The 27,342-nt window shown below is 43.0% G+C and overlaps 1 protein-coding gene across 1 annotated transcript in view; it reads right to left on the minus strand.

The window, feature by feature from the left end:
- Positions 1-27,342, minus strand: part of SH3KBP1 (SH3 domain containing kinase binding protein 1) — a 311,149-nt gene that overhangs the window by 206,919 nt on the left and 76,888 nt on the right. The window contains exon 2 of the mRNA XM_058441837.1: positions 10,501-10,624. Within this exon, the coding sequence (XP_058297820.1) occupies positions 10,501-10,609 (109 nt within the window). The 5' untranslated portion in view covers positions 10,610-10,624. The remainder of the gene's footprint in view (positions 1-10,500; positions 10,625-27,342) is intronic.

Consider the following 27,342-nt stretch of genomic DNA (forward strand, 5'->3'; position numbering starts at 1 on the left):
ACTGCAAGCTCCGCCTCCCGGGTTCACGCCATTCTCCTGCCTCAGCCTTTCAAGTAGCTGGGACTACAAGCGCCCGCCACCATGCCCGGCTAGTTTTTTTGTGTTTTTAATAGAGACGGGGTTTCACTGTGTTAGCCAGGATGGTCTCGATCTCCTGACCTTGTGATCCACCCGCATCGGCCTCCCAAAGTGCTGGGATTATAGGCGTGAGCCACCGCGCCTGGCCACTGAGACTTCTTTTACAGCCTAGCATATGGTCCATCCTGGAGAAGGTTCCATGTGCATGTGATCACAGGTTGCTTCATGAAAACACATTTTGTTATTTTCCATAAATCTCTAATTTCTTCCCAATGCTCTGGGGTCTTACTAGCAGTTTACTACTTTTAATAGCAATTACTACTGTATTCAGTGAGTGACACCCTACCCCACTTCACTCTATTGCCTCCCTATCCCAAAACCTGTTTTCTTTACTCATTTTTAATCTTCACAATTGCCCTGAGGGAATTAACAAGAGCATTTCCTTGTTTTACAAATGGGAAACTTGGAAACACAGGGGGAATCTGCAACTTGTCTAAAGTGCTGCAGAAGCTGTGGAGGTGCAGCAGGAGTGGTCTGGGGCCTCCCAACAGCCATCCTCCCTGTAATAAGGTCCTGCTGCCACTGAGCCTATTCAGGTCTCCAGAGAAACACAAATGCGACAAGCAGGCTAGTCCTCCTCAAATGCTCTTTTTCATGAACAGGCACATGCAGAGGAAGCTTCTGGCTGGTCTCTCTTTCCCTTCCTGGTTGAAACAATGAGGGCAGCCCACCTGGCACTGCAGCTGGGCCCGCTGTTGGCCTAATCATGAGTTAGGGAGGTGGGCCATGAAATGTCCTCATTGTTTGGGTATAACAGTCTTAAGGATTCAGAAGCACAAAAAGCCAAGAATCCAAAGACTAAGCTGAGGCTGCACATGGCATCAGAGAGACCAGGCTGTGATGACACATCAACAGATATAATTGGAAGGAAATGCCCCTTTTCCAGAGCTTACAGCAAGTGAATATAGCTGCTGTCCCCATATAACGCAACAAATGCAACCAGCACCTAAATATCATCTACCTTTAATTACTTTTTTTTTTTTTTTTTTTTGAGACAGGGTCTCGCTCTGTCACCCAGGCTGGAGTGCAGTGGTGCGATTTCAGCTCCACTGCAACCTTCACTTCCGAGGCTCAGACAATCCTCCCACCTCAGCCTCCCAAGTGGCTGGGACTACATGCACACACTGCCATGCCCAGCTAATTTTTGTATTTTTTATAGAGACTATATCTCGCCATATTGCCCTGGCTGGTCTTGAACTCCTGGGCTTAAGAGATCCTCCAGCTTTGCCCTCCCAAAGTGTTGGGGTTACAGGCGTAAGTCATCACACCTGGCCTGATTACCTTTCATTAGCAGCCTCCCACCCAGAAAAACTTCCCTTTGGAAAGGAGGCTCCCATGTGGGGCTTAGCCAAGGCCAGAGCCGAGGAGTGTCCTTTTCAATTCGCTGGGCAGAGGCTCCATGTTCGTTCACCTGGGATGTCAATAAGTGGGTCCCTCTGTAACCTCTGTAACTCTGTGATTCCAGAATTCTAAAAAGGCAGGCTATGTGGTTTTTCCTCACAACCCCACATGTGGATCTATTACTTGAACTCAAATGCCAGCCTGTTTCACTAGTAGGGAGAGAAGAACAAGGCTCTTCTTTATAAACGTTCAGTGTTTTAATGGTATCAAGAAAAGCTAAGACTTCTGTCTTTCAATCAAAGCAAGTAGAGAAGGCAATGAGACTATGTTGACTATGTAGAGACTGTCATCATAATAAAAACCACCTCTGGAATCACAGGTTCCATCGTGATCCAAGTCTCAGGTAGACCTGAACACCCTGGCCTCACCAGTTGCTAGGTTGGGTCCCCTCAGCCTGCTTTTCATGCCAAAGCCCAGACTAGGACTTCCACTCATGTGTCTAAGCCTCATTCTTAGATACAAGGACCCAAGAAATGATCAGAGGGAAAATTCCCTTTCAGCTTGTCACTTGAAAAACTACCAAAAGGACTGGCTTTCAAGTTTCAGATTCAAAGAATGTTCTCCTAGCATCATCTAACTCATGTTTTTTTGACAGCACAGGCTTAAGAAGCCTTGCCAGTTATTTCTCTGAGTGCCAGCACCACCATCTCCACTCACTTACTCAAACATTTCCCATGAGAGGTGGAACCTGAAGATTATCTTGGGGATGCTTACAGAGCTCCTTGTCCTGTATCTTAAAGCCCGACATATCCCAAAGTGGAGTCTTAACTAGTATTCAATAACATGCAGTTCCATGATCAAAGATAAGCAGGTCTCCTTACCATAGGCCATCTGAGAGCCTGTACTACGGTAATGTGCTCGTCAGTCTCCAAGATGGTGTTAGTGCTGCAGCTGAAATTTGACCAGAAAGGCAATTTTCTCTCCCCGCTTGTCTGTCTGTCTCTCCCCGCATCCCTCCTTTGTGGAATAGTCAGAAGGGCTATAATTCCATACAACACACACTGGGAAATGCTGGGCTGGTTCCTATCTGAGCATGTCACCCTTGGTGCAAGGTCTCGTCACTACTAGATGGAAATATACAATAGGACCCACTTTCACGACATGCCTCATACAAATTTGGGCACACTAAGATCCAACTCAGGCCTTGTGAAAATAAGCACCATATACAATGGTGCAATGTGATTGAACCCAAAGCTATCCTCAGAGCCTAGTGTACTGTGTGGAGCTTGCACAGTTCCAGCATTCTATACTGTGTGAATTATAAACTCCTCTGCTACATGAGCAAACTTCAGTGAGCATCGATTATACGGACTCTTGACTTTTACAAAGGTACTTAAGGATTCATGTCAGCAATGCAAAAAAAAAAAAGAGAAGAAGAAGAAGTCAGATTGGCCAGGCACGGTGGCTCACGCCTATAATCCCAGCACTTTGGGAGGCCGAGACGGGCAGATGACTTGAGGTCAGGAGTTTGAGACCAGCCTGACCAACATGGCGAAACCCCATTTCTACTAAAAATACAAAAATTAGCCAGGCATGGTGGCAGGTGCCTGTAATCCCAGCTACTCAGGAGGCTGAGGCAGGAGAATGGCTTGAACCCAGGAGGTGAAGGTTGCAGTGAGCCGAGATCATGCCACTGTACTCCAGCCTACGGGATGGAGCGAGACTCTGCCTCCAAAAAAAAAAAAAAAAAAAAAGACTTATATGTGCCTTATGCAGAGAGTTTGGAACTCTGAATGCATTATTCCCATAGAAGCAAAGTTATAAATGGTGATTAAGTTCCTAGACTGACCCACAATGCAGCTAAAATAAGTCACATCTGCAATATTATCAACAACTAAAAACTGAAAAATAATGAGATTAAATAAAAGACATTTTTATTTATCAAAAATACTTATGCTCAGTGACATACCAAGCGGGGGCAGTCTGTGCCCAAGCAAGAAGGGGGCTGCCTGTAGAGAATTCACAAACAATAATGAAACAATAATGAAGCCAAAAAGTTAGTTGGCTTTTTACTTTCACCACCTGCTGACAATTGAAAACAACATCGGTAATAAAATATTGCTCCTTTGAGGAAAAATGGGTTCAACAAAAAGTGAAGAAGTAGTTAAGGGTACTTGGAGCTACTAAGGAGGTGACTTTGGCATACATACCTACAGGGATTTCAGTGTGATTCTTTATTTTGTCCAAATTATTATCTATATCTAGAGTCATGCCTACGGGAGTCCTTTTTTTTTTAATCCTCATTAACAATAATCCTGGTCTGTAGGGGTATCACAAATAGAACAAGGATCAGGAAACAGATTCTATGAGTTCAAAGAGCAATTCTTAGGCGAAAAAGCAAAAGGGCTAAAAAAATCCATAAGTAATGTGAGAAGCCATGGGTCTGGGATGGAATTGCACAAATAGTGAACACTGAGTCAGAGGAATCAGAGGCACCCTCCATCAAGATTCTCCCAAGGAGAAGGAAAAGGTGGGCAAAAAGAGGAGCTTCCTAGGAGAGCCACCAGGTGGAGCCACCACCACAAACCCACTTCATGGCTTATCCTCTGGGTGGATTTGGGCAGACACCAGCAGGAGTATGGCAGGAGTCTTAAACCCACGACTAACCCATGGGAGACTCATTAGTGTTAATGCCTTGAAATCAGAAGACACAGAGATAGAAAGGAGATTAAACATAACAGAAAAAAAAATCTAAAAACCAATTTTATCAATGACCCACACATAATTGCAACATGATGGCTATAACCTTCTATGTACTTCTTACCATGCATTTCAGCACCCCTCACTCTAGGCTCAATAGGTTCAGAAAATAACATGAAAAAGGGCAACACACACTCTAACATCAATTGCTGGTGCTAATAACGCAGTGTCCCAATAAAACTTGCCAGAAATGCAGCCAGGGATCAGTTAGTTTAAAAGACTTCTTTAAAGGCTCTTGACTCCCGAGCTTTTGAGAATGAAGGCCCACTGGAAAATAAGACTATAGATGCATATACAGATACATTCGCACAGATGCATATATTACTGAATGACTATATATCATATCCATCCCCATTCACTGCCAGGTTGCCAGATTTTCATTTCCCCTGGGAAAGACCAGCTCAGGTGATAGCCAAAGAGCTTCTACACAACAGTAATGTCTTCTGTTAACTCTTATTCTATCTGTCCATAAACACCAGCTCCTTAAGTCAAATAAACAGGCAATCTTGAAACTCAAAGAAAAGTCTGACCCCAAATGAACATTTTCAGATTCCCAGTTAACTGGTGAGAATTCACATTTATTTCTCCAATAGAAAATTTGAAAGAAACAAAGTCTCATCTCTACAAACAAACCCCAGATCTCACATTTACCTTAAACAACAAACCACTGGCAAACCAAAGAGGTTGACATTTTCTTTATTAAGGACATACTTTTTTCCATCCTTTGTTTACAGTTTCATTTCTGCCAAAGAGCTCACGGCCTATCAAGATCCACGCCACCGCCTTGGCGCCATGAGGAGCATTCCAGGCCCTCACACTAAAAGCTAGAAAAAATGTTTCCCTTTCAGGGGAAGGGGGGAAAGGATGGGCGGTCACTTAGATCTGTTTAGGGCTTGGAATGACCAGTGCTGAAACCATGAGAAGAAAGGTAAACATTAAGCAAAATTCTTCTGACAGCTACAGGTAGCAGACCAAAATGGAGAGCCCTTCCGTGTAGCAAACACGAGGCCCATGTTAATATGGAAGAACTTCTGCACTCTTTTAAAGCAACAGTGTGTCACCAGAGGAAGAGCAGCCGTTGATCCCTCTGTTAAGGAAAACTTTTGAGTGGAACCTGTCTGAAGGATTAAACACACCAGAAATGAACCCACAGAGCAATGTTCTACAATCAGTCATACCCACATATCAATTCTGAGAGCAACCCTCCCCCATCTTAACTTGAATCTCATGAGACAGACGATCTCACCTCGTAGCATCAGAGCTAGACCTGTTACAAATAACATCTTTTAAACCGTCAGATCTTTCAGCATTAATCTCTGGAAGGGGCAGTAAAATGCAAATGCATAAAAAACCTTAAATAAAGATGGTAAAAGCAGTTTATCTTTGGGAAGGCAGATGCCAAAGTAGCAGAGCGACTTAAAAAGATGACTATAAAATACATTTTGTATCAGGAGAGCATAATAATATAGCAAAAAATAGTAAATGTGCAAAATACAATAGAGACTTACCAAACACTGAATTCATGATAAACTGGAAATAGAAACAAGGACATATAAAGCCAACCAGAAACCCACGGAGTGGCTTCACATTCAGAATGACAGAAGTAAATATAAGACACATCCCCACCTTGCCATCAAAATGATATAAAAAATGTGCAGCACTTTCTCAACGTTCCCCAAGGGATACAACAGACTGAGTTACTTGCAGGCAGGACTGGCTGGTGTTTTTCCAGTCTCTATCTGCCCCATTACCAAGCACAAGGCCAGGTGCATAGTAGGCATGCACTAAACATGTACTACTGAATGTTTATGGGTGTCTACCAAAAAGTGAGGAAGGAACAATGTCCAAAATTCCAGGCAACAGGAGAGGTTCAGAGAGAGGCAGAGATACATCTTCTCCGCATGCACTGTTAACAACGCAAACGAGAACCCTGAGATGGAACCTGGTCCTCACACGGGCCAGCAGGGTATTGATGACAGCCCGGATACTTAACTGATCACATGAATAAAGTTAGCCGGGAAATCCTTCTAAGGATCAAATAATTTTTTCTTTTTTTTGGTTTTTTTGTTTTTTGTTTTGAGATAGGGTCTCACTCTGGCACCCAGGCTGGAGTGCAGTGGCGCTATCACAGCTCACTGCAGCCTCGACCTTCTGGGCTTAAGTGATTCTCCCACCTCAGCCTCTTGAGTAGCTAGGACTACAGGTGCATGCCACCACACCCAGCTAATTGTTTTATTTTTTTAGAGAAGGGGTCTTGCTATGTTGCCCAGGCTGGTCTTGAGCCCTGGGCTCAAGCAATCCTCTCACCTCAGCCTCCCAGAGTGCTGGGATTACAGGAATGAGCCACTGTGTCCAGCTTGATTTTTTATTTCATTTTTAATTCATGTAGGTAAGAGTCTATATTCAAATGGACAAAAATCCACTGTTCATTTTCAAGAACCTATTTAGGATATTTGCTAACTGTTCAAACTTCCGTTTTATTCAATTTTTCTTCTAAACTCAACATTTGAATGCGTTTTTTTGTTTGTTTGTTTTTTGAGATGGAGTTTCACTCTTGTTGCCCAGGCTGGAGTGCAATGGCACAATCTCGGCATTTGAGTGCTTTTTAAAAAAAGTCTCTATATATCAATGCTCCAATTTAGGAGGGCCCATCATTCTCTTTTATGGGTTTAATGATCGAAGAAACAAAAGAATAAATCATTCTTTGAAGAAAACATACAACTCTTTTCTGTCTGGTTCATCAAGAGAACGACATTTGGCTCCAAGTAAAGTTTTCACATTTTCTGGCTTAACTCATCAATATACTGGAGTCTGGGATAACTTCAGAACATACAACATCCATGCTGCAAGTTTAAATGAAAAACGACTTCTTATTCCTCAGGAAAGGCTTGTTTTAAACAGGAAGCTCTTTCACTATGACTCAGGAAAGGACCACAGAAATGGCCAGAAGTGGGCACGGACACAAGTGCCCCTAAGGTTCTAATGCCAGAATGTATAGCCAGTGGCTGCCAAGTCAGCTGGGAGGACGTACTTTCTCTCTCTCAATTCCAGTCACATCATCTTCTCAAATCAAAAGCCAGCCAGTCACGGTGGCTTATACCTGTAATCCCAGTGCTCTGGGAGGCTGAGGTAGGAGGCTTGCTTGAGCTCAGGCGTTTAAGACTAGCCAGGCAACATGGCAAAACCCCAGCTCTACAAAAAATCAGTCAATTAGCCAGGTGTGGTAGCTCGTACCTTGTAGTCCCAGCTACTCAGGAGGCTGAGGTGGGAGGATCACCTGAGCCTGGGGAGGTCGAGGCTGCAGTGAGCCATGATCGCGCCACTGCACTCCAGCCTGATGTCAGAGTGAGAGCCTGGGTGTCAGAGTGAGACCCTGTTTCAAAAAAAAAAAAAAAAAAACAAAGCCCATGGAGTCATTCCAGCACCCCCCTAAATCAACTCTGCAGACGTTTACAAACGTTAAAGCTGAAAAGTGAAACTAATCAGTCCCCAAACTAAGGTTTCCATAGCCCTGGCTTTTTCTCAAGGCTATGAATAGCTTCCTTCAAACCCAAGATGTCTTCTGACCTTATGCAGGTGTCTGCGGAGGGTGAGCTCATCCCACAATGTGAGGGACTACTACCTGTTTGCAGTTGCTGCAAAGTGAGGCATGTCACAAGACGCAAAAACAGCTGGACACAATTGGGCAAACTTCTTCAGCTAGGACTATCTCAAGTTCAGGACCCAGTGAAGTGGTTCAGTTTCAGACTCATGATAGAAATAAATGTCAATCTTTCATTATTAAACTAACTTCAAGCATGTATCAAATGATAAGGTCCATATAAAGAAAACAGTCATCTCATCTTTGATCAAGTTGAAGGAAGAGAACTTGTGTTCATTCTATTAAATTCTTACAAGGGTCCAAGACTGAATCACAAGGTGGACTCAACTCATATCCTCTAAGATCCCATGTTAGAGAATCAAAGCAGGCTGTTAATAAATCCTGAAAGCAACTTCCTTCCCTAACAGCCACAACAACAGTAATAGACCAAAACATCTGAAAGGTTGCTGGAGACAAAGCTTGATGATGGAAACAAAGAGGGAGGAGGCCCCTTCAGTCATTTATGATAACTCATAAAACTTTAAAAATTAGTTGGACGGAAGTGTTTACAAGTAACTAGAATCATCCCACAGATTTAGCCTCTGATCCTTGTTTTAAGGGGGGAAAAAAGTGTTTTTTTCATTGATTTTGGGTGGGAAAAAAATGTAGCTTTTGAGCTCAGTACAATGAACTATTTATGTGGCCTGACAAGGCCAATCAATCTACCCCCGCTGTTTATTATAAGGGGTAGCAGAATACTGGTAGTCTTGACGGGTGCGGGAGGGCCAGAGGCAGCCCTGGGCCTGGTACACAATGCTTCCCTTCAGCTGGAAATTTATGTTAGGCCCAGGTGACCCAGGAGGTCAGGGTGAAGCCTCGGACAGAATGAAGATGATTTGTTATGGACTTCATATTTACAGAATGCCTCCGTGTACTCGGGTCCCACAACCACCAGTAGATTCCATATATAAAATGCCTCAGAGTGAAAGGTTGGCCATAACCAGGCTGCAGGTCCAAGGCAGAAGGCTTTCAAAATGGAATGTAAGGCAGTAAGCCATCCCACTGCATTCCAATTTTTGGTGAATGAAAAATTCCATAGGGGAACTCAGAGGTCAGATTTTCAGTGGTGAAGAGATAATCATCTGAAAAATTCTATTCCTTCGTTGATTTAAAGTTCTCAGGTAATTTTACTAAACTCATCCAAATAATTACCTCAATTCTTTACCTTAATTAATTCCTTATCTTGTTAAATTAATTAATTACTTTAAATCTCTTATTGACTTGACAAAAACCAGGGCTGGCCAAAGAGGCCTTGCCGCTGGTCAACACGCGTGCAATTGCCATGCCCGCGGACCCAAGAGGCAGGTGGAGGAATGGGAGGGCTCCTTCTCATTGGTTTGGAAGTGCTGAAAGAACACACACTGAACTCTAGCTCACCAAATCCAATGAATGCATGTCTCAGGAGTTTGAGAGCTTATTTGCAAGAATGCAGGAGGCACTTTTGGGCAAGACTGTAGTTTTACAGCAAAGGGCACTTAATTCTTAAAATGGGAAATCCCCTGCTTTGGTAGGATGAATTTAACAAAATGAGAAAAGAAAGAAAATCCTATAGCTGCTAACCAACGTGGGCCTCCAGCCAATATTTGATCTGAATAATTCAAAAAGGGAAATGTAACCCAGGGCAGCTGGAGGCAGTAGAGGAAGAGACAGGAAGGAAGAGAGGCACAAAGCTATGATCAATGGGCAGTTTACTGGACAAATTCTTATCCTGTCTAAATTTTATGAAAGATTAGCTGTTCTTCCTCCCCATGGTTATATAAACTTGCCTTCTTTTTTTCTGGTTAATGGAACCCTTTGCTAATCTAGTTCCTGTGCCTGCTTTCGAACAGCTCTCTATTTCTCTTTAAGGAAGTAATAAGCCCACTAAAAGCTGGCAGCCAAGCGCTAACCTACAGGCATGCTCAGCATGTGCCCTGGCTAGTCCAAGGTCGGGAAAAACGGAGGGACCCTAGTGTGCCCAGAGTATAAAATTGAGTGGGGTCATCTCTGCAGTCTTCTATTCTCTCTCACATTATTTCAAACAATTATCACCAAGAGGGGATGGGAGAAAAAACAAAACTCCAACAAGCTGATACCTGAAAATCTGCCTTGAGGTCTCAAAAGAGAGAAAACAAGATTGTTAAAGGTCTTCTGGTCAGACAGATGTGTTAGCTATATCTTTGCACATTCTGCCTCACAAACTCAGAGAGGCAGGGTCTGCGCTAGGGAGCCTAGCAGTTGGAGAGAGAAATAAGTTGATAAGGTTTGCCTTAAATTAAAAGGAGAGGGTGGTCAGACATACTGCTCAGGCCTGCACCACAGCATTCTCTAAACTCACCTTTCATCCATAAAAATAGATATGAAAGTGAAATCTAAAGCCCCAGAAAAATCATCATTTACAAATGTAGTCCACTTTCCCACTGTCAAAAAATATTTTTATTAGTTCCCTTTATTACAGTTACTATACATATAGTCACTTGCCAAGTGTGTATGTGTGTATCATAAGGACAAAAGGACAAACTCTATTCAAAAGGACAAAACTCTATTCAATTTTTCAGCAATATAAAGTTTGACACAGTTCACCAGAAGTTTCCAGCTTTTGTTTGTGTGCAGGGAGGGAACCTCTTTTTCCTTTTCCATACCTCTCTTATTGGTTCTTAAAATCGTTTCAGAAGACAGCAAAGAGTTTCCACTGGGCACTTCGTGCAGGGGCTTTTCTGGAGCTTTGTTGGCGAGAGGGTCTTTCTTCATCTCTTTCTTTATTTCCTGTGAGGACAGATAAAAGGAAAACAAGATTATAGTTTGAAACTTTAGAATGCCTCTTGGACTATCTTAAGCTTCATCTTTCTGGAAATGAACTATAGCAATGCCAACTTAGCATAACATCATGTTTTAAAAACACCATTTTCTATATTTTTGTAGTTTTCTTACATTTATTAGAAAAGCACCTGGTCCTATAAAATGGAATAAGCCCCAGTATGGTGAGGTGATCTTATGCAACTATGGCCATCCCATGTGACTATAAAGAGAATGAGTGAAACATAAAAGTCACCATACAGCTCTAAGTGACAGCCTGTTCTTGTTAAACAATGACAAGCTTTGGCCACGCAGACTCACCCCCTTAAAAAGCCTTCTGATTTCTCTTCTTCTCAACAGAGATTTAAAGAAGCATATTCCCAAATTACAACTGTGCTCACAAGGATACTAAACCCAAAAGAAGATGATTCTAATGCATTTACAGTCATCAAGTTCCTCTGGCTTTTCAACTCTTGACAAAGAAAAAAAAATAAGGATGGCTTATCACTCTAGATCAGGGATCAGCAAATGAAAGCTCACCACTCACTTCTGTAAAGAAAGTTTCATTAGAACACAACTATACTCACGCATTTAAGTATTTTGTACAGCTGCTTTCATGCTACACCAGCGGAACTGAGTAGTTGCAACAGAGATCAAAGTCTAAAATATCTGGCCCTTTACAGAAAAAGTTCGCTGACCCCTGCTATAGGTAGACTCTTAATCAAAGCTCCATTAAGATCTAGATTTCTGCCGGGCGCGGTGGCTCACGCTTGTAATCCCAGCACTTTGGGAGGCCGAGGCGGGCGGATCACAAGGTCAGGAGATCGAGACCACCGTGAAACCCTGTCTCTACTGAAAATACAAAAAAATTAGCCGGGCGTGGTGGCGGGCGCCTGTAGTCCCAGCTACTCGGAGAGGCTGAGGCAGGAGAATGGCGTGATCCCGGGAGGCGGAGCTTGTAGTGAGCCGAGATCGCGCCACTGCACTCCAGCCTGGGCGACAGAGCGAGACTCCGTCTCAAAAAAAAAAAAAAAAAAAAAAAAAGATCTAGATTTCTAAAATCTGATGGCTAATGTAATTACTTCAAATTGCTTTAATAATTTACATAATTTTTTAAAAAGCATTAATAGACCAAGATAATAGTGACTCACAAAGTGTAAGTCTATATACAGGAATTCCCCCCAAAGGAGTAAGGATTTTCTAGGCTTGTCTGAATCCATAATCACAGTGACTTGGGGAAAAGTGAAAGCCTAGGGGCTGACCCAAAGCATGGCTGAATGGCAGGAAGAGCTCAAAGATGAGGAATGCGTTCCTTAAAAAGAGCCCATGAGGTAAGAAATGGGGATGGGCTCCCCCCTGGAAGGAACAGAGATGCTAAATTAGGTAGAGGGCCATGATTAGGCCCAAGAAGAGGGCAGAGACAGAAAGAAAGCAACAAAAGTTTGTCAAAGCAATGCCACTCCCCGCAGCTTCCTGCACATTTAAGAGTGTGTTAGTTACCATATCCAATTCCCCAGTTGCTGGCTCTGTTCACAGCAGCCTCACCCTCTCTTCCTCCCTCACCAGGGCCCCACCGGAAACCAACAACTGGGGCTGGCGCTTTGCTAGGTTGAGTGTTTCAACTGGCATCCCAGAGGCCTAACCAGGCGAAGCTCAGCCCTGGCCCAACACCGGTACCTCTGCACACCACACAAAGCTGTGTGTGCTTGAATATATGTACATGGACACCTACCTCAGCAACCCCAGCACCTGCTAGAGCAGCAGTTGCTGGGGGGTCCTGTAGCCTCACAGGCAGATGGCATCAGGGGACAATCTGCAAACATTGCCCGCCTGAGCCACATGACAGGATGCTAACTTGGTGATGGCTGCCAGCCTGCTATGGCTCTGAAAGTAAAGACAACAAGCCACCAAGTGGGCTCATTTCCTCACCGGTTGCTTCTTTGGGGGAAGAACAGTTGCTCAAACCTCATTTTCCATCGCAGTGTGGGTATGACTGGCACGCGCAAATTCCCCACCTAGACACAACGTGATGCAGTAACACAACAGAGCACAACACCCAACTTTGCCAAGGAGTAACTCAGAGAAAGTCAGTGGGTTGAGGACGACATAGCAAGTGTCTACTTAGCACTAACTGCTAATGGCATGCAGCCGGGGAAGGGTGAAAGAAGCAGCGCCAGCATTGTGAGGCTGGGGTGGTCCCTGGAGAAAGCCTCAGAAGCCATGGTTCTCAAGAAGGCTCACCCCTACTCCCCAATGCTTCAGAGCAGCACATGGGGAGCAGCTGGCTAGGAAGGACTGGGTCAGATCAAGAGCAGGTGCTGAAGGGCTGAGAAACTGGCACCAGGAGAGAGGCTGGCCCATAAATTCCAGACTCCATTGTTCCCCCAGTAATTGTTTACATTTGCCAAATAGAGAAGCTGAATGATGAGTGAATTGCTTAAGTTGCTTCTTTAGGTGGAAGCAGGGAGGAGACAAAACCTAAAATATGTCTTGCATTTTTTTCAGAGAAACCAATCGGACACATGGCTATGGCAGTTAATTCTATAGGCTCCCCACCTGGATAACACCCAGGCTCAGTGCAGCCCCACCCAAAGCCAATACCTTTTCTCCAACCTGCCCCTTCTCCCAGGAAAGGCCAGCCTGTCTTCTTTGGTACCCCATCATCCACCCAATTACCCAGAGTAGAAAACTCAGTATTATCCCCCTATCTAAGCAGTCGCCCAGTCTGGCTGCATCTACTTTCTCAATCTCTCTGTTTCTTTCTCGTCCTCCTGTAGTATCTTAAAAACATAAAGGGAAAAAAATATAAATGCCAAGCAAAGGACTTGAATAGACATTTCTCCAAAGAAAACATACAAGTGGCTAATGAGCATGTGACAAGCTGTTCAACATCATTAGTCATTAGGGAAATGCAAATGAAAACCACAATGAAATACCCTTTCGTACCTACTAGGATGGCTAGAATTTTAAAAGAAAACAAGTGTTGATGAGGATGTGGAGAAACTGGAATCTTTGTATATTGCTAGTGGGAATGGAAAATAGAGCAGCTCCTGTGGAAAACAGTATAGCAGCTCCTTAGAAAGTTAAATATAGAATTACCATATGATCCAGCAATTCCACTTCTAGGTATATACTCAAAAGCATTGAAAGCAGGGATCCCAGCAGAATTGAAAGCTTTGCCCCCAAGGCAAACTTGTATGCCAGTGTTTACTGCAACTTTATACATAATAGCCAAAAGAAGGAAATAACCCAAGTGTCCATTAAGAGATGAATGGATAAACAAGATGTGGTATATCCACAAAATGGAATATTATACAGCCTCGAAAAGGAATAAAGTTCTGACACATGCTACAACATGGATGAACCTAGAAAACATTATGCTAAGTGAAATAAACCAGACACAAAGGGACAAACATTGTATGAGTCCACTTACGTGAAATATCTAGAATAGGTAAATTCATAGAGATAGAAAGTAGATTAGAGGTTACCTGAAAGGTTGGGAGAGGCAGAATGGGGAGTTATTGTTTGATAGTTAAAGGGTTCTCTTTGGAGTAGTGAAAATGTTTTGGACATAGATAGTACGGATGGTTGCATAACATTCTAATGTAATTAATGCTACTGACTGTACACTTAAAATAACTAAAATGGTAAATTTTATGTTACATATATTACCACAATAAAATGAATAGAAGACTCCCATATGAATAGCAGCTAACATCTGAGTGCTTACCATGTGCCAAACCCTGCTCTAAGAGCTTCACCTGGACTGCAACTTTTAATCTACACTATGGCCCTACTCGGACACACACACACACCAAGACCCAGGGAGCTAAGCAAACTTGCTCAAGGTCAAACAAGTAGGAGCCAGGATTGGAACTCAACCTGTCTAGCTTCAGAGCTCATCTCTCTCATTTTTTTTTTTTTTTCTTTTGAGACAGTCTCACTCTGTTGCCCAGGCTGGAGTACAATGGCGTGATCTCAGTTCACTGCAACCTCCACTTCCGGGTTCAGGCAATGGTCATGTCTCAGCCTCCCGAATAGCTGGGATTGCAGGCATGTGCCACCTTACCCAGCTAATTTTTGTATTTTTTAGTAGAGACAGAGTTTCACTATGTTGGCCAGACTGGTCTCAAGCTCCTGACCTCAAGTAATCTACCCACCTTGGCCTCCCAAAATGCTGGGATTATAGGCGAGAGCTCATCTCTTAACCACTCTTTCCTGGAGTACTGCCTGGATTATAGTCATGTCCTCCTGCCTCCAATCTCTCCCCTCCCAGTTCAGCCTCTGCATAATGGACACTCAAATGTCTGTTGTTCTTGTCAGTCTCTAAAGAAATCTCCAGTTACTTCCAAAAGACCACAGGACAAGCTTTCATTCAAACACTTTTCAAATTGAACAGCAAACCACAAGTCCCTGTGTACTTGCTTCTGGCTAAAAATATCTGACATGCATGCTGACCCCACAGAACCAATTACCATGCAAATATAAGTTGGGGGGTGGTGCACTGCTTGGACAACACCTTATGTTCACAGAATCCTGATGTCATGGATTCCTATCCACAGGCTCTAAAAATAGGTGATGATGCTAGCAATGATACAACTGTACACTGGCAAAGGCTTATAAATTAAAGTGCTTTAGCAGCTATTTTTTCACTTGTTTCTAACAACAACACTGTCAGGAAAAAAAAAACTGATTTTGCCAAACACATATTTTTATACATAAGAATAGTGAGACCCAGTCAGAGAAGATGCAAGACCAGATGAAGGCCACAAAGCTAGCAAGGGGCAGAGCTGGCCATGAGACCAAACTCTGAGCCTTCTAGGCAGAGCTCTCCTAGTACATCTCACCTCCTAAGAAGAACCAGTGGCATGACTATAGGAGGGAGACTCAAAACCACTCAGCCTGTGGCTCCAGTGGAAAACTTAGCTTCCCTCCACAATTAAATGATGTAACAGATCACCTTACCTATAAAGCCCAAGACTATTGAGGCCCAAATCTTTGAAGTCCCTTATCATCCATCCACATAGAAGAGCTCCTTCCTGCAGAAGAGGGTTGGCTTGGAACCACAGCAACTCCTGCCTCTGTAAAGCTGCCAACAGCTATGTACCTGGAGCTCTCCGAGGTTCTGATCCAGGTCATGGGACTCTGGATTTCCTGGGACTGGGGGTTCCCAGACCCCCGTCTTTAATTGCAACTTTCGGACCATCAGGCCCATGTTTTTTACCATTTGTTAAGAACCTGGGTCCTATAATCTCAGTAGTAGAGGCCACACCCTGGACCAGAATTACAGGCCATGAGGGCTTATGGAGATGCATACATAACTGCCCACATATATAAATCAGCAATGATTTTGCTTGCTTAAAGACAATATAGAATAGACAGGGTATCAGCAAACCTCTTCAGAAAGCAAAGGAAACCCAGCTTCTCTTTATCTCAAATCTGATCTCTTAACAATGGAAACTCAGCATGTACAATAAAACTGAGGCCATCAATAAGATATCAATGCTGCAAGGACACTTCAGCTGTGTCACAAGGACCACTTGAGAAAAGGAAGAGAACTTACACCATTTCCTTCCCAAAAGCATTGTACCAAACAGAGCCTGGGATGGCTCACCCACATTCAGAGACCAAAAGCCCCAATAATGCCACTCTGGCAAAAATTCACGACACATTCAGCGGCCTGCAAACAGCAGCCTCACCGGGCAAACAGATGATGTGCATGCAACTGCGAGCTATGCTAGGATGGTTTGCTTTCTGATAAGCTGCGTTGCCTGGATCTGGCTGGCTGCTGAGCCAAGTTAGCTACCTCTTTTCTCTTCTCCCTCACCATCCATTTCATACTTTACAGGTACTGGCGAGTTGGCTGGGTTCAGTGTTAACTCCTTTAAATTAACTGGTCGGTCTGTAACCAAAATACTACACAGTAAAATACCAAAATATGATCAGTTTGGGGGCCCCTCCCTCCTTTCATCCGTTACTTCTTTCACCATTCATAACACAGTTTAAGGCACAGCCTTCACGATGAATGGAGAATGATGCTGTGCATCAGAAAACCAGAACTAGTAGTGACGTCATCATTTATCAGAAGTGTGACCTTGGGGGCACTACTTAAAGTCTCTATGCAGCCCTTTTGTCATCTGTAAAAGAGGTCTAACAACAAACACACCGTCCGAGAGGTGTCTTCAGGATCAAAGAGTGAATTAGAGAGTAGCATACAAATTGATTATCTACTCTCATTATTAAATAGCAACTACTATTTTAAAAACAACCATACATAACAACACAGATGAAATTCAGTCATAATGTTGAATGACAGAAGCCAGACATAAAAGATTATGTACTGTATGATTCCAATTATGTGAAACCCAACAATAGGCAAAATTAATCATTGGTGAGAGATCTCAGAACAGCAGTTACCCTTGGGGAGGCGTACCGGGGAGTCTCCTGGGAGGATGAAAATGTCCTACAACAAGATCTGGGTGATGGTTACACAGGTGTACATAGACCAAAATATTCATTGAACTGTACTTCTAAGACCTCTGCACTTCACTGCATGCAATTTCAATTTAAAAGAACACCATAAATGCTTAAACTGAAAGAAGACAGATTCTTTTAAATTGAAATGTGCTGATATTTTGTCCTAGGAGGTCAGAAATACACAAAGCTAGTGCGTGGGTATTTTAATGTTCATCTCAGGTGGTGAGATGTTTTCTGGGATCACCATCAATGGGGCAGGTGGTCGGAATGTGCCAGATGCACCCTATGGAGTGGGTGAGCCACGCGTGTCTCATCTCACCTATCCAATCAGATGAATGGATCTGTTCCCAAGAGGGCATTCTTGTTCTCCACCTCAGCTGTTTTCTCCCTATCTTGCCAGATTTCCCTGTCTCCTGTCACCAACAGTATTGGCACACAGAGCCAGCTGGTGCCACGGACACCAGGGAAAGCTGGGCACCACCCTGACCTGCCCAGAATGCTGGTCCTGGTACTTCTCTCTGCATTTGAAGAGCTGAGTGAGGTTGGGCAGAGCCCCCTTGGCTTAGGGTGGAAGCAGGGCAGGGAAAACAGACATCACTCATCAGCCTGCCCTCAATCCTGCTCTATTTCTTTCCGGAGGAAAGGCTTCCTTTAGACCCAGACGTGGCTGCGGGATCACAGCTGTGCCCCCTGCGCTAGTTCATAGAAAACCATTTTGCAAAATTACCACTGGCAGGAGATTTTTAAAAATCACTAAAAACAAACACTTTCACCAAATCTACTGATCAAGAGAGCTTTGAATAGACACAGAATCCTAGAATAGCACATTGCTCCCCAACATGCATATCTCTCCCCTGACCCCACCCCACCCCACACAAAAGGCAAGTCTGAGGAACAGCTGCCCCGTGAGTATGTTCCCTTCGTGCAGAGACTGTGCCTTCCCAGTATTTGGCTCTCTTCACAAAAGGCTGGTCTGTCTCAGAACACCTGGGAAGACACAGCAAGTATTCTGAGAGTATGGCAGACTATCAAGGGGAGCTTCAGCTGTAGCTATAAGATTCTGTTTCTTTAAAAAATATATCTGATTACCACAATAAAAGAAAATACCCATGCTATCAAACCATCAAGTGCACCAACTTCATTAGAGAGAACTGTAAAGAAGAAAAAAATACATAAAGGAAATATGGCAAAATATGAGGATTTAATAAAGCAAGGGTGGTGGGCACATAGGTATTTGTTATATGATTTAAATATTTCATAATTTGCCCTAAAATTACATAGCGAAACCATGTTGATGTCTCACACCACAATGGCTTTCTCATACTTACAAAATATGCTGATGCTCAGAAAAGGGCTTTGACATATACTCATAAATATTCTGATGGTATTTTCAGCTCAAAGCTAACAAGGAAATTTCAAGAAATGTAACAGGTCTATTACCATGTTCTATGTCAATCTTTAACTGCATATTTGCAATATCATATACTTGTAGTATTATCTCCCAAGAATCACTGATAACACAAATAAGAAAATAACAAGAACATGAGAACAAGGGCAAGAAGCTCTTGACCTGCAGGAAAGGGATGAACACTATAAAGACCACAACAAGTAATAGATACTGGACAAAAATGAGAATGACCACCTTTGTGTCCCAAAGAGATAACGTTGCTTCCTGATGTACAGTGTAATTACTTGCATGACAGTTGGTGCCTTTATGTTTGCCCACACCCCGCTAAACATCTTATTACCACTGGATCAAAGAGTGTCAATATCAACCAGTTGTTTGGACACTTAAAAATATCTATCAGATGAATGACCAATTTAGTAGAGTGTTATGGGCAAGATGGCTATCTACAGATGAAGTATTTTCTTTTTTTTGGTGGGGCGTAGGGAGGAGTCTTGCTCTGTCATAACCTCTGCCTCTTGGGTTCAAGCGATTCTCCTGTCTCAGTCTGCCTAGCAGCTGGGATTACAGGAACCCACCATCACATCCAGCTAATTTTTGTATTTTAGTAAAGACCGAGTTTCACCATGTTGGCCAGGCTGGTCTTGAACTTCTGACCTCAAGTGATCAGAGGCAGAATACTCTCAATTGAGCCCAAAGCTGCAACAACATGGAGATCTGTATCATCCCTATAAAGATACGACTGGATCACCATCAACTTCTCACCTTACAAGATGCAGATCAGGCTTAGGAGCAGAGGGAAGAAGATGATACAGAAAGAAAATTCATGTAGTCCCTAACTTTTTTTAAAAAAACAAGCAATACTTATTTCTTTATTTAACTGGGAATATTAGACATTCAAAATGAATTTACTCATTTAAAAATTCAACCTTTAAAGCACTAGAAGAAAATAAAGAATGTTTCTACAATCTCGGAAAGGCAAAGATAATTTAACACTCTGACACAGAATTTAGAAGCTGGAAAAGAAAGGGTTAATAAATTCCAGAATGGCTGGCACGGTGGCTCACGTCTGTAATCCCAGCACTTTGGGAGGCCAAGGCGGGCGGATCACGAGGTCAGGAGTTTGAGACCAGCCTGGCCAACATGGTGAAACCCTGCCTCTACTAAAGATACAAAAAATTATCAGGGTGTGGTGGCACATGCCTGTAATCCCAGCTACTTAGGAGGCAGAGGCAGGAGAATCGCTTGAACCCAGGAGGCGGAGGTTGCAATGAGCCAAGATTGCGCCATTGGACTCCAGCCTGGGCGACAGGGCGAGACTCTGTCTCTAAATAAATAAATAAATAAATAAATATAAATAAATTACAGAAAACTAAGAATATAACATAGCAAACAACAACAACAACAACAAAATTCATCAACGAAGACAAAAGACAAACTGGGGGAATGTTGCCTCTTCTATAGAGAGAGCTCCTTCTACAAAGTATCAGCAAAAGATCAATAACCCAACAAAAAAATAGCAAAGGACAGGTCACACAAAAAAGAAAAAAGTGACTCAAACATACAACAAGATGCTTAACTGCATTCACGATGAGAGAAGAGAGACAGACCCTCTCATATTGTTTTATACTGTTTTATACTCAGAAAAAGAAAGAGAAGCGAAACTAAAGGCAGGTAGCCTGGCGCCTAGGAACCAGACCCGAAACTAGGCCTGGGCCTGCCTGACCTAAGCCTGGTAGTTAAAGATCGACCCCTGACCTAACTGGTTATGTTATCTATAGATTCCAGACATTGTATGAAAAGGCATTGTAAAAATCCCTGTCCTGTTCTGTTTTGTTCTGATTACCAGTCCATGCAGTCCCCAGTCACGTACCCCCTGCTTGCTCAAATTGATCATGACCCTCTCACGCAGACCCCCTTAGAGTTGTGAGCCCTTAAAAGGGACAGGAATTGCTCACTCGGGGAGCTCGGCTCTTGAGACAGGAGTCTTGCCGATGCTCCTGGCCGAATAAACCACTCGGTGTCTGAGGAGTTTTGTCTGCAGCTTGTTCTGCTACAATGAGAGAAACGAAAATTACAATGGTATTCCTGTACAACGGTGCCTGACAGTGCTCAGTACACAGAAGGACCCTGTATCATTCTGGCTATTTTCTCATATCTAGAATTGTAGCATTTACATACTGTATTATAATAATGTTTACATGTGTCCTCGCACTAGAATCTGGCTCTCTCAGAATACTGTCTGTTTTCACAGCATGTGGCACAGTGCCTGGCATACAGCTGGTCCTCTCAAAGAATGGGGGCTATGAGGACCCCAAGAACAAACCTCTCCAGAATTTGACAGTTTAGGGAGGGATGTACCTAATTTTTAAATTACAATGAGATATTTTTATCTGTCAGATTGTCAACAATAAAAAAAATTGATAATGTAAGCAAGGGTGTAGGGAAAGAGAGCCTCACATACTTTCTAAGTAGAGTATAAATTGATAAATAAATTTGTACAACCTCTGTGGGAAGCAACTTGACAACTGTCTATCAAAAATTTAAATGTCTGTGCCCTTTGACTCAGTATTTCTCATCATAGGAATTTAAACTACAAATATACTTGTACACGTGCAAAACAGCATATGTACAAGATTAATCGTTATGCCATTGCTTAAATTAGCAAAAGACTGAAAGAACATAAATGTGTATCAGTAGAGAGCAGCTGATGAATGGCCATAAATCAATCCCATGCAACTCTCTCCAAGACTGAAGCCAGTCTGTATGTACCAAGAAAGACAATCACCAAGACATGTTGCTAGGTGGAAAAAAAAAAAAAAAAAAAGCCTAACGTATGCTAGCATTTGTGTACATTTGTATGTATGCCTCTTTGTGTAATACAGAAGCCACACACAATAAACTGATAACTAAGGCTGCCTCCAGGGAGGGGAACCAGGTGGCCGAGGGACAGGGAAAGCATATATTTTGTCCCTTTTAGCTGGCACCATATGCCTGTGTTAGCTATTCAAAATTTTAATTAACTTAAACATTGAGTAGTTGAAATATGTTTACTATTTCCTGATCATTAAACTATTGACTGCTACTTTTTTTTTTTTTTTTTTTTTTCGCAAACAAGCGTGAACGGAAAATAAATCCTGGGGTCCCAAAATCACTAAGCTAAAGGAAAAATCAAGCTGGGAAGTGGGTCATGCAAACCTGCCTCCCCTTTTGGTTCCTGAATACAATGGCTACAAGATGAAAAGCTACATGCCTACCCCATATTTTACCCACAAAGAAATTCCTAGTGAGCTCCCAGGTCTTTACCCTAAGGTGTTTCTCTTAAGATTTCACCATGACAATGTAAATTGATAGCTTATCTTTATAGGTGCAGTCGCCCCCTGCTCACCAGACACAAATGCATATCTGATTGTTCTCCTGCCCCATTTTGTCTATGTTATCTTATGTAAAAACACAGATTCCCTGCATTTTTCCTCTGCCCCATTTGTCTATATTATCTTATGTCAAAAAAAAAAGGCAGATTCACCGAGCCAAAGGCATGAATAACTATTTTTCCCTACTCCCCCCCCCACATGAAAATTGTATACTTCTCAATATCCCACCCTTTCCCCTTTAAGTTTGGAGCCCTCGAAATCATCTTCACAGAAAGGCATAGGACCTATCTCCCGGGCGCGTGTCCTTAACTTTGGCAAATAAACTTCCTAAAATGATTGAGACTTGTCTCGTCATTTTTCTTGATTGACACAAGGAAGAAGTTGACACTGCCCCCAATAAGAGTTTAGTTATATAATTTCCACTACCAGTTTTAAAGATCCAACAGTGTATGCTAACATACACAAAAGATTTATAGAAAGCTCTCCAGTCCATACACTTCATTAAGCAGGGGAGATAGGAAAGCTAAGATGTGGGGAAAATCAGGCAAAACCCAATAATCAATGTTTTTTTTCAATTATATGATATAAAGTTCAAGATTCAAGGCCGGGGGCAGTTGCTCACACCTGTAATCCCAGCACTCTGAGAGGCCAAGGTGGGCAGATCACGTGAGGGCAGGAGTTCGAGAGCAGCCTGGCCAACATGGTGAAACTCTGTCTCTACTAAAAATACAAAAAAAAAATAGCCAGGTGTGGTGGCACGTGCCTGTAATCCCAGCTACTTGGGAGGCTGAGGCAGGAGAATCGCTTGAACCCTGGAAGCGGAGGTTGCGGTGAACCAAGATCGCGCCACTGAACTCTGGCCTGGGCCACAGAGTGAGACTTCGTTTCAAAAAAAAAAAAAAAATTCTTGAAATGAAAGAATAACTAAGGGCATGACAATCAAGAAAAATAAAATGCATATAAAGAGGCAACATTAAATCTTATTGATGATAGTTTTACCATGGGTAGGATCCAGCTTTCTTTGGTGCCCAGAGTACAAGTAAAAAGAGCTAAACAGTTTGGTTAATTATGCTCCAAAAGGTTAATTACACGATCTCGAATTGAGTCCCCTAAGGGATGGGCATTCTTCCCATCAAAGTCTCCTCTGGAAAAATTTTAAAATGTTTCTTGCTACATCATACCTAGTCCACGAAACAGTACCCCCATCACAGGAACTGTTAAATCACGTGCTAGATAAAAACCTTGCTCTTGGAGGAGAAAAAAAGAGGAAGCAACATTCAAGGTCCAATGGCCATTTCTGTTGTCTTTTTAACAGCTTTGATGATGAGTAAGAGCCTGTCACAGTGCCCTCACCCCCTGGGCTGTAAGCATGGGTCCTTATGTCTAGCCCCAAGAGTCAGGAATAGGCCTCATTCAGTCTTTCACTCCCAGGCATTCAATGAATGTTAGCCATTATCATTAGTTCTATCATTCTTTTAACTGTGTGCCAACATAAATGAAAGCATTTATAGTCACAGTTGCTTCCAAGACTAATAGTCTAACAGAAAAAAATTTAAGTGCACTAGGATCCTTTAAATAGAAAAAGAAACGGAATTGCATCTTCATTTCCCTATGTCTTATGGAATTAGCTCACCATTATGAAGAGTATACCACGAACAAGGTACTTTTCTAAGGCTTTACATGGGATAATACATTTAATGCTCACAACCACATTAAGAGATAGAAGCCATTATTATTTGTATTTGACAGATAGGGGAAAGTAGGTCCCAAGAGGGGATGAGAACACAAGCAAGAAGGGGCTGGGTGAGGAATGACCCCGTGTGGTCCTATGGCCATGTCCCCATTCCTTCACTCCCTAAGACCGTTCTTGCTCTGAAAGGTCAGCCTCCAGAAACCGCCATTTAAAACGGGAAGGACAAGGAAAATGACTTTAGTATAAACTTTTGGCAGTGACCAGCACAAGGGCCAACGATTTGAAAGCCAAGCCCAAGTCAAGAAAATCTTCAATTTTTAACGAACAAGAAAGCACCTGTTTACTGGTTGTTTAAAGAATGTTTATACACATTTATATCCAGGATAACTCGATTGTCAAGAATAAATTATTCCAAGCCTGTGACAAAACAATGCCATTTCATGCTCATTTCCTGATTAAAGCTTTTAGACAGCTGGGCATTTTCATTTCTTAGAGCTGTAGGGAGCTATGCAAATTTCCACGCAGCAACTCCAAGATCATTAATCTACGGAAGGCGTGTGCTAATAGAATATTGGATTTTACATTGTTTCAGTGGAGAAGAGGAGGGGTGGGTTAATCTAATTACCCTATGTGTGGTCACCTGACTGTGGTTAACAAAAAGATCAAATGCTAAACTGTACAATCAGCAGCAAATTCCTAAGTAATGAAGCATTTCGCATCACAAAAGGAATGGGAGGAGGGTGGTGACATTCTTACATTGCTTGAAACCAAATACTGTAGCAATAAAAATAATCACACCAAGTTTACACAAATCATAGGCAGGGCATTTTAATTACCATAAGGAGCTAGGACCATAACTATAAATCAGTCTCGGTCTCTCTCTCTCTCTCTCTCTCTCTCTCTCTCTCTCGACACACACACACACACACACACACACACACACACACACACACACGGCTGGGCGCGGTGGCTCACACCTGTAATCCCAGCACTTTGGGAGGCCGAGGCGGGTGGATCACGAGGTCAGGAGATTGAGATCATCCTGGCTAACACAGTGAAACCTCATCTCCACTAAAAATACAAAAAATAAGCCAGGCGTAGTGGCAGGCCCCTGTAGTTCCAGCTACTCGGGAGGCTGAGGCAGGAGAATAGCGTGAACCCAGGAGACGGAGCTTGCAGTGAGCTGAGATAGCACCACTGCACTCCAGCCTGGGCAACAGAGTGAGACTCTGTCTCACAATAAATAAATACATACATACATACATACATACATACATACATACATACATACTGGAAGGTACTTCTAGAGAGAAGGATGGCTATCTAGAGCTGAAGTTGTCAGGAACCAGACACAAGTAGATACCAAGAATTGGACTCACCCTGTAACCATGATCGTGCATCTGGCATGTGTCACTTGGGGCATGGTACTGTTATTCCTTCTTCCAGTAAAGAGCAGCTAGATTAGGAAAGGCATCAGCCTGGCCCAAGCAGCTGACACTTCAATTCCTGGTTCTGACACCGCTGAGAGCGTAACCTGGGTGCCTCAGTTTTGTTAGTTTATCAAACCATTCTGAAGATTAAATAAGATCTTGTGAATAATGGCACAGCCTCTGGGTCCCAGGATTCTCTGGCTCCATCAGTAGGAGGGAGAACCCCATGTGCCAACAGACACGGGCCAGGGGCTAAGAAGGGATGGTTGAATGCTAAAAGGAAAAACTTTTTAGTATGCAACTCCTAGTGTGGTTGGTTTTGAAGAAGTTTCAAAAAATTTACTTCCGTGCACTGGCTCCCTCAGAAGGCTACTGGAGGGTGCATTCCACCAAGTCAAATGAGTAAAACAAGAAAGAGAAGGACGCAAGATCCAGGACAGTCAATGAGAGAGAGGAGGCGGGGGAGGTGTGATGGGAATTTCCTGGCTGACAGCTGGGCAGCAGAGTGGAACAGGAGGTTGGAAGGCTCTGGTGTTTTTCCAGGAGAGGGAGAAGGAGAGAGGTAGAGAGGGGGAAGGGGAGGGGGAGAAGAAAACAAGGAGGAGGGAGGGGGGAAGAGAGAGAGGGAGAGGGAGGGAGAGGGAAATGGGGGTGAGAGAGGGAGGGAGAGAGAGAGAGAAGAGAGGAAGTAGGGGAGAGAAAAAGAGAGAGAGGGAGGGACGAAGAGGAAGGAAGGACAGAGAGAGAGAGAGAGATGGAGAGAGGGGGGAGGGAGGAGGGAGAGAGAGGGAGAGAGGGAGATGGGGAGAGAGACAGGAAGGAAAGGAGGGAGAGAGAGGAATAGAGAGAGAAAAAAGCTATATATGGAAATTATAGTATATTCTTGCTTCAATATTCAATATCAACATTGCTACATTAATGAAAACATTAAGTATAGATTAAAGCAAAACCTGAGATATGTGCATATAGAGAAAAGCTGAAGTCCTCAACTACCATGATAGTTAAGAGATCATATTTAGAATCGACAAACCAAGAGAGCAGCAATGAATATTATTCAGAAGCACAGCAGCAAATAGTAGAAGCAACAGCTAGAACTGAAGAACGACTGCCTCCTAGAAGACAAGGACACAAAGAGAAGGGACAAGAGGCTGCTGGGTACTCACACATCTTTTAGCACCGTATGACTTTCAAAACTGTGTGTGGGTAACCACTCAAAAATTAATAATTAAAGGTATACATGTTCATTCCAAAAAATACATAACAAGAGGACACAAATGGACTCTTACTATGTGTGCTATACTGCAACTTGCTTTCTTCAACTTAACAATGCATCTTAGACATCTTCTCCATCGGTTAGAGCTTTGCCCCTCTTCCTCATAGCTGCACAGAATCCAACTGTAGGATAGACCAGTATCAAAAGGGACAGTCTGGTTGCGTCTGAAACTAGATTTTGGAACATGGAAGTGAAACTGCCCTTGTGAAAATTAAAACTGAGGAAATTATCACAATGAAAGAGATCAGACCTAACCAACTCCATCTTGCTTCTAACCTTTAAGCTGTCCTTGTTCGTTCCTGGGTGTAGGCCGAACTAACCTTGGAAAGGAATTTAGTTTATGGTTTGACTCTAAAACAAAATTGATAATAGCCCTTTCCAGAAAAGATCCTCTTCTTGCCTGGGGACCAGTATGCTTTTGGAGGGCTAAGAAATTAGCAGCAAGATTAGAAATTACAGTTTAGGGGTCATGCAGCTCCTGGCAAGAGTCTGAACCTCCCCAAATTGCTCCTGGGATAACATCACTACTGTAAAACCTAAGATCAGTGCTTGAGATATTTTGCAGACCCTCTACTAGATCAGCTGACACCATCTAGACTGGTAAACTGGCTCAACCAGTTCTGCGATCCCACCCAGGAACATAAGATAGCAAGAAAACCTAACTTTGACCCCCACTATGATTCCATCTCCAACCTGACCTGAATCAGCACTACCCACTTCCCAAGCCCTACCTGCCAAATTATCTTTAAAAATTCCAATTCCTTGAGCAATAATAAAACTCTGGTCTCCCACACAGCCAGCTCTGCAGGAATTACTCTTTCTCCACTGCAATTCCCCTGTCTTGATAAATCGGCTCTGTCTAGGCAGCAGGTAAGGTGAACCAGGTGAGCTGCATATTTGTCACCATACCATAGATGAAGGCACAACAGTTGTCCTCACTGGCTCTTCTGAAATGCTGATGGAAAAAAGATTTGTGGCACAGCAAACTTCGGCTGTTTCTGAGATCTGGCAAAATCTCCCTTGCCATTTAGACCAC

The sequence above is a fragment of the Hylobates moloch genome, unplaced genomic scaffold (assembly GCF_009828535.3).
Source record: "Hylobates moloch isolate HMO894 unplaced genomic scaffold, HMol_V3 SCAFFOLD_7, whole genome shotgun sequence".
Classification (NCBI taxonomy): Eukaryota; Metazoa; Chordata; class Mammalia; order Primates; family Hylobatidae; genus Hylobates; species Hylobates moloch.